The following is an 8,580-nucleotide window of genomic DNA, read 5'->3' on the forward strand; positions in this document are numbered from 1 at the left end:
CTATAATGAGATCTGGTGCCCTCTCCTCTTCTGGCATGCAAGTATACATGGAAGGAATGTTGTATACATAATAAATAAATAAATCTTAAAAAAAAAACAAACAAATGGGACACAGCTAGTGGAGAAGCAAAGGAAACAGACAATGAACAAGGGAGAAGTCACCAGTCCGGAAACACACAGAACCGGGAATCTTTACCCTAAGAGCAAGCTCTAAGGGGCTGAGATGTGGCTCACTGGTATGTATGAGGCCTTGGGTTCTGTCCCCAGCACTGTCAATAAGCTCACGAACGAAAGCAAAACTAAACAAGCTAAGGACATCCAGCTTAAGAAGTGCAACAGAACGAACTCAGTAGAAAGGAGCCAAGTCTCCAGCAGGTTTCAAAGCAAGAGTCAGGGGTGGGGTGGGGTCAGGTTCTGCTCTTGTGACCCCATGCCATGGCCCAGTTCCTTTATAAAACAGGACCTGTCATAGACATTGAAAGATGTGAAGTGGATTATGCTGGGTTAGCTCTAGTCCACAGTCGGGAGCTAACTGACAGGGAAACTGAAAGAAGAAAACGAAGGCCTAGGGCTGGAGAGATGGCTCAGTGGTTAAGGGCACTGACTGCTCTTGTAGAGGTCATGAGTTCAATTCCCAGCACCACATGGTGGCTCACAACCATCTGTAATGAGATCTGGTGCCCTCTTCTGGCGTGTGGGCATACATGGAAGCAGAATGTTGTATACATAATAAATAAATCTTTTAAAAAAAAAAGGAGACATGGAAGGGCTGGCATTAACATTCTAAGCAGGGCAGACTTGTGGGCAAGCCACCTATGTCGTCAGACAGGGTCCTGTCCTCAGAAGACCTGAGTCAGCACTCTGACTTAGCCATCCTGAATTTCTAAATAATTTTATTCATGTGCGCATGTGTGTGTTCCCATGCGTACAAGCGCATCTGATTTTGTATGTGGAGACCTAATGTCATTCCTCAGGAGCTGTCGACCTTGTCAACCTTGTTTTTGGAGACAGGTTCTTTCACTGAACCTCAAACATTCAGCTAGATTGGCTGGCCAACAAAGCCCAGGGCCCTGCTGTCACCGTCTGCCCGCAGTCCTGAGAATACAAGCCATCAGTGCCTGCAGTCACACCCAACCTTTCTTGCGGATGCTTGGAGTCAAACTCAGGTCCTCACGCTTGCACAAGCACTTGACCAACTGAGCCACCTCCCCAGCCTCTGGTTTTCCCTTTGCACTTGTATTTTGTAAGTACATCCAGTATACAAAACAGTACGCCGAGGAGAAGGGGAGATATGCCAGATGGCACTCCGCAGGCTCAGGCCAGCAAGCGTGGTAGGTGGCGGGCAGCACAGGTGCCTAGGAGTTTGCCTGCCCACCTGGCATGCACTCGTATGGCTGAGCAGTCTGTGACTCTGTGGAGCTGCAAGGGAACGGGGAGGAAGGATCTGTGCCCAGGTGGAGAGTAACAAAAGAGTGAGCAGTGGCACAAGCCCAGCAGGGCCATGGTAAGAGAAGTGCCTGACGGTGTGGGGTGTGCACAAACGCAGCGCTGGAGCCGAGGAACGGGCAGCACAGCCAGCGGCAGCACAGCCGGCACAGCCGCAGGGACTTTTGATAGCAAATTGTAAAATAAAAGATGTATCTGAAGATTGCATTAAAGCTCGTGGTTTGATTCAAAGAACCAAAAAGGAAAGTATTTTTTTGTCATTTATTTATTTATTTTAAACATGTATGGGTATTTTGCCTGAATGTTTACCTGTGAATCACTTGCTTGCTTGGTACCCGGAGAGGCCAGAAGAAGGTGCTGGATCTCCTGTGACTGGAGTTATTGGCAATTTTAAACTGCCACGTGGGTCCTGGGAATTGAACTTGAGTCCTCTGGAAGAGCAGGCAGTGTTCTTAACCACTGAGCCATCTCTTGAGCCCCGGGAAAGACTTAAAAGAATTTACAACATCACAAAGCAAACATCAGACACAGAAATCAAATTAAAAGTTCACCACACTCTGCAGAAGAGAACTGTGTCCTCAAGACGCTTCATCATTAACAGAGGCAATTTTACAATAACCTTTTCTTTGTAATTGAGGAAATCAAATTGCATAAACAAACTGGGGGCTGGAGAGGTGGCCCAGCAGTTAAAACCATCTGCTACACGTGCAGAGGACCTGGTTTCCATTCCCAGAACCCACATCGTGGCTCACAGCCACAGAGAACGCCAGTTCTAGGGGATCCAGTGCCCCCTTCTAATTTCTGCACAGACTTCACACACGTGATGCACAGACATACATACGGACAAAACACTCACACACATAAAAATGAATAAATATTTATAATTGCATAAATAAATTGTTAAAACATTTACAATGAACCGGGAGTGGTAGCACACTCCTCTAATCCCAACAATCAGGAGATAGAGGCAGGAGGATCTCTGGGAGTTTAAAGCCAGCCTCGTCTATGTAATGAATGCCAGGCCAGCCAAAGTTGCATAGTGAGACGATCCTGTCTCAAAAAAAACAAGACTCAAACAAAGAATCTGTGTGGAGTTGGTGAGGTGGCTCAGTGAGTAAAGGCACTTGCTGTCAGGCGTGGTGACTGGAGTTTAATCTTTAGGATCCACATGGTGGAAGGAAAGAACCAGCTCCCTGAAGTTGTCCCCCAACCTCCACATGTGCGCTAGAGCACCCCCCACCAGTAAATATGTAAATATTTAGAAAAATCTACTTAGGCTGGGAATATAGCTTAGTCTGTACAGTGAGTGCTCTAGCACACGAGGAGCCCTGAATTCTCTCTCCCACGCTGCATAAACAAGGAGTGCTGGCAAGTGTTTATCATCCTAGCACTCAGGAGGTGGAGGCAGGATCAGAACAGTCGAAATGCTTGTTATCTAAGTACAAGGATCCGAGTATGTCTATAGTCCTGGTATGGGAAGGTGGAGGCAGGAGGATCCTTGGAGCTCTTGCACTACTGACCAGCTAGAATTGCTGAATTGGTGCACTCCAGATTCAGGGGAAGATCATGTCCCAAAACACTAAGGTGAAGGGCTGGTGGGATGGCTCAGTGGGCAAAGGTGCTTGCTGCACAAACTTGGTAATCTGAATTTGACCCCTGAATCTAAGTAAAGATAGAAGAACAGACTTGTCCTCTGCTTACCACAGGCACATCGTGGCATGTGTGTCAAACACACACACACACACACACACACACACACACACACACACACAGTTCAAGGTCATCCACAGCTACAGAGCAAATTTGAGGCCAGCCTAGAAGACCTGCAACTTTGTCTTGGGGAAAAAAAAAACAAGTTAACCAAACAATAATAAACAGCTAAAACTTGGCCCAGGGCAGCGGAGACAGAGGGGATAAACAAGCTGAAGCCACAAGCGGGGCCGACGAAAAAACAGTGACACAGCCCCCGGTGAGTTGGAAGTCTTCACTTTATTACTATATCACCAGAAGTCACCACCTTCACTTGGTTCACCACGGATGGATGGATGTCATAGAGGAGGATGCCACAGGGCCACTGGATCCACTCTGGAGAGGCTTAACCAGGTGGGGGAGGGTCTAGAGCAGGGCCCAAGTTGGGGGCCGCCCTTCACCGCACACACGCACGCACACACACTCACAGATATATTGTGGAGCCTTATATTATACATCTTATATATAGAAAATATATATATTTATACTATACACAGGCAGTAACGCTGTGGGAGGGGCTGGGGCACCCAGACAAGAGCTGTGGGCACCAGGGGGCGGGAGTGTCAAGGTGGGGGTAGCACTAGGAGATGGCTAGCCCAGCCCATCCTCCATAAACTCTGGGGACTCCTGCTCACACTCAAAGGGGTTGTGGATCAAGGTTAGGGGTGCCCCAGGGGTAACAAGTGGGATCTATTGGTTACATGGGAAAAGCCTGGAACCCCAAGAGTCATGAGTGGCAGACGGAGCGGAGACTGGTGCCGGTTCCCTGGGAATTAGCCCCTTGATTGCTACACTCCAGGTGGACTGGGGGCCACCCAGGCAAGATGGCCTGTGACTGTGCAGATTATGACATCTCAGAAGGCAGAAGATGGGGCTCCCAATCTCTCACTCTGTGCTTAACCTTGGATGAGACATGAGTCTTGAAAGACCCCTGCAACTATAAAGTCCTGTAGAATCCATTCCCAGACCTTCTTTTGTGCTTGACAGGGAAAAGGGAGCCCCAAGTCCATAGGGCCCAGCTGTGGGGGGTGTCTCCATGGAGAGTGGGGGGCAGAACAGCAGATGCAGTGGAGAGGGGAAGGAAACCAGGGTGCTGCTGGCCTTGGGTCCTACGAGGACTATGCTTTGTCCAAGGAGGTGTGGGGCTGTGATCCCTCCCAAATCACTAAGTCAGAAGCCTGGGTCTAACTCAAATCCTCCTAGGCTTCTTGTCCGCTGTCTGACATTGCTACCATGATGGTGGCATGCATCTGGAAAAGGAGGGGGGTGCCTGCTGAGGTCCTAGCAGCCCAGCTCCTGGTCCTGTAAACTTCCGCAGCCTGAGGAAGTCTAAGGTCGATGATAGATACCCCAGGCTGGGCAGAGTTTAACCAGCACTCTACCCTCTGCTTGACATCACCAGTGGCCTGTTGCTGCCTAGGGAGACACCGATGGGCCATCCTCAGATCTCTAGCGTTCACCAGCATGAGTTGCAAAGGCCATGACTTCTCATAGCCTCTTGATGGCACAGAAACATTCTGTGGCCATTGTCTCCCCTCTGGTCTGAAACCAGTAAGTCACCCAAGCTGTCCCTGCTTGACCCACCTGGTTGGGGCATGGGGCTGTACACAGAGCCCCTTCCCAGGTGTGGAAAATGGAAGTTAGCAACAGCCAGCTGTCACTCAGCTGCCTGGGGTCCTCTCCCAACACTGGAGCCCCCTACGGAACTTGGAGACCCCATTAGGATCCAATCTCCAATGCTAACTCTCTATACTCACAGAGACTCAATTTCCCCTTCTGCTCAGGAGGGGGCAGTGGTGCTCCTTCTGTGCCTCTGAAGCGAGTGGCCCCTCCCTTGCTGTCTTCCTGAGGCCTGCACTCATGCCAGGTCTCCTAAGGTAATGGCCCTGTACCTCTATGTAGGAGTTCACAGGCTCTTAGCGGACAGGTGCCACAGACATCCTTGGTGACACCTCACCAACATGGGTAACAAAAGAGAAAACATGCCTGGCAGAGTCCTGTAGGGCACGGGGTGAGATGCTGAGGACACCCTTGCTGAAACTGACCCGCAGCCCATTGCCCTGCTTCACAAGGAACCAGCTGATGTATAATAGGTACACAGGACGATGGCATAGACACCCTCCCTCTGGGCTCCCTCTGTCACACAGAGGGAAGCACCTCGTGTGAGAATGTGGCCTTGCTGTCTCTATAGGCCCCACCCACTCTCCCATCTCTAGTCTCTGAGATAACCTGCTATTTTCTTTCCTGTGGCCCGAGATCTCCCTGAGTCCATTCTCTCGTGTCTCACTTACGAGTCATCTGGGGCAGTGGGACCTTAGCTATGGCACTCAAACTGAACCTGTCATTGAAAGCTCCTGTCCTGAACCCTGGCTGACCCAGACAAGCAGAGAGAGGACAGTGTCCCAGGTGGTGACCAGGGTGGAGTCACCTGCTGGATGGGTGGAGTCAAGGCCAGCTCTACCACTAGCACAGGGACCTCCGGGCAGGTCTCCACTCCCCCAGCCTCCTGTCTACCCAGTCATGTGCACAGCGAGCCCAAGAGGCAGAGATGGCCACCACTCCTTTGGGAGACTGCAAAGGAGGTTGCTGGCAGACCCCAAAGAAGTTCCCTGTGGGGCATGTTGAGCATGGAGCAACACAAGGGGACAGAGGCAGGTTTGGGGAGCCCTCTAGAAGGCCAGGACTGAGGAGAGAACCTGAATGGGGGAAAGTAACTGAGGCAGAAGAGGCCCTTGGTTTGCAGCAGATCGTGTGTCCTGCTGGACTCAGGTCCTGAAGCATCCCCCCCACCCCCTGAATTAGAGTAACACTGAGAGGCAAAGCCTAGGTGCAGGAATAGAAAGAAAGGCTGGCAGGAGCTCCGCATCTAGCCTACCTTGAGGTGGCCTGTCCTCAGCTCCTTGAATGACCTTGGATAAAGTATTCTGACCTCTCAGACCTCAGTTCCCTCGACTATAAAATGCAGATGTCCCTGGCAATTCCAGGAGGACCGACTGTTTCATACCAAGGACTCTAGGGATGATGGTCCCCATCCTGTGATTGACCACACTCACCTTGTGACTGAGCCCCTGTAGCCAAACTTGCCCATATCTGTCTGTCCTGCCTTTCCTGCACCCAGAGCAGGGCTTCCTCAGCCCACTGTCCCCCATCCCTCACTTCCCAGCCGAGCAAGGCCTGGCATACAGTAGGTGCTCAGCAAATGCTCAAGGACACAATGAATGACTGTAACCCCTGGGCCCCACCCTCTAGACCCCTGCTGGGCACACACTTACACACACATGTAGACACACCCCACCTGGCTCCCCCCCACCAACCCACCCCAGCTGCACTGGGCCTCAGTGGAATCACCTGGAGGCTTAGCAGGTGCTAGGCAGGGTCACCTGGGAGGGAGCAGGATGTTTGAAAGGGGAGCTAGGATGAAAGGGCAGGGGCAGGGTAGGCGGTCACTGTCACCACCATCATGGGGGCTCAGTAGCCCTGTGACTGGTAACCCTGGGGCTCAGCATCGAAGGCGTTGGCTGGATGCTGGTAGGTGCCACCCATGCCAGCAGGGTCTGGCCCAGCGCTGGGCTCCACGTAGGGTGCATAAGGCATGCTGGAGTCCTGGCTGGGATCCATGTAGTCCTGGGAGAAGAGGGCTGAGTCGGCGCCAATCTGGTACCGCTGGAAGGCCAGCACAGCCTGACCCGCCTGGGATGGGGGCAGGCAGGGACGAGGACAGGTAGGAGGGATGGTTAGGAGAGAGACAGACAAGAGTATTGGGTTAGTAGAGGTTAGTTGACAGGATACAGATGGTTACAGACGTTCAAACCACCAAGCTTGACTAAGGGGAAGGACTGTTCACACAGCCACCCCTTCCGAGGCCCGGGACCACATCATCCAGCCATAAAGAACCTCAGAAGTCACCTGCCCCGAGTATCCCAAGCCAAGACAACTCAGCCTCGGAGGGTTAAGATGGCCCAAAGGCCCACAGCCTGCTCCCAAACTGTGTTCTCAGGGGTGTTATGTGAAATGGGAGAAAAAGCCTCTTAAAACAGATGCCTAAAAGCCATCTTTTTGCTTCTCTTGCAGCTAGGCACAGTCATGTGGTTAACTTCCAACCAATGAGGCACAGCCATATCCCATGACCCACTGTCAGGTCTAATGCCCGGAAAACAGATGTGATAGCTGGCGCTCCAATAGCTAAAAACGCACTAAGATGGACGATGGGTAAGAGCTAAGGTTGTGTCTAATCACTGAAGGCATTCAGAACCACTATGCAAGCCCCACACTATTTCTCCAGATTTGAAATTTGTTTAAATTATTATTTGGAATTGAAATCATTTGCCACTAAAGCTAATTCCAGCTGAAACACACAGCAAGACAAGTTTGGGAAATGAACAAAGCAGTAAAACACGTCTCAGAACCACAGGACTCATCAGAACCTTGACTGTCTGATACATGCTGGGCCCTGTTTGTCTCAGCACAAAGATTGCCTGCAGCTGCACAGAGGGAAGACAGGATGCTAACCACAGGGACCACATCAAATCGGCTCTGCAATTCACAGAGAAAGCCTTCCCTAGACCTTTCCGGCCCACAGTCCTGGGTCATGGCTGGGAAGATGAAGGCAGAGAGGAGGAGTGCCGAGACTCAGCCCCAAAGCCAGAGGCCCTGGCCTGTGTGGGACTGAGGAGTTGTCAGGGCTCTCTGGGGCAGTGGTGAGAGGGCAGGAAACAAAAGAGAAGTATGGAGGCCAGGCTCTCCCTGTACTCCCTGGCTTCGTGATGCCTGCGGAGGCAGGAAGCTGGAGCGATGACTTCCACAAATCCTTTCGAGAGAGAGGCCGCCAGCTAGAGCACTGGTTCTCACCCTTTGGGGGTCGCATGTCAGTTCTTTAAATTACAATTATAACAGCAGCAAAATCAGTCATAAAGTATCAATGAAATAGTTCTGCATAAGGAACTGTATTAAAGGGTGGCAGCATTAGGAAGGCTGAGAACCACTGCTCTGGAGACGGTGTCCGTGGCCAGTCCCCTGCCACCCAGTGCAAAGGGAGAAGGTCCTGCCCCAGCAATCATAAGAGAGAGACTGAGGGACTCTATTCAGCACTCTGGGACCTGCACTCCACGTGATATCTCACTGGGCAGCAGGCTGTCTGTACTTGCATGCCGCCAATGCCTGCTGGTTCACTCTCTGCATTCGGCGACAGCAAGGCAGAAGAAGCAATGCTCTGGAGTTCGCTTGCACCTACTGCATCCTCACAGCCTGCAGAGAGTACAAGCCCCGGGTGGGTACTGTCCAGATTCTGGGGACCCAGAGGAGGCAGTGAGGAGGATCTAGAGGCCAAAGTCTTTCGACAGAACAAGTATTCACTAGAAGACCCACTCCCCGCTGGGCGGTGGTGGC

General features: G+C 51.6%; 1 protein-coding gene across 1 annotated transcript in view; it reads right to left on the bottom strand.

Annotated features, from left to right (window-relative positions):
* Positions 1–3,416: 3,416 nt before the first annotated feature.
* Syngr1 (synaptogyrin 1) overlaps positions 3,417–8,580 on the bottom strand; it is a 28,838-nt gene continuing 23,674 nt past the window's right edge. The window contains exon 4 of the mRNA XM_005354181.3: positions 3,417–6,885. Coding sequence (XP_005354238.1) covers positions 6,664–6,885 — 222 coding nt within the window. The 3' untranslated portion in view covers positions 3,417–6,663. The remainder of the gene's footprint in view (positions 6,886–8,580) is intronic.

This window comes from Microtus ochrogaster, chromosome 15 (assembly GCF_000317375.1).
Source record: "Microtus ochrogaster isolate Prairie Vole_2 chromosome 15, MicOch1.0, whole genome shotgun sequence".
Lineage (NCBI taxonomy): Eukaryota > Metazoa > Chordata > Mammalia > Rodentia > Cricetidae > Microtus > Microtus ochrogaster.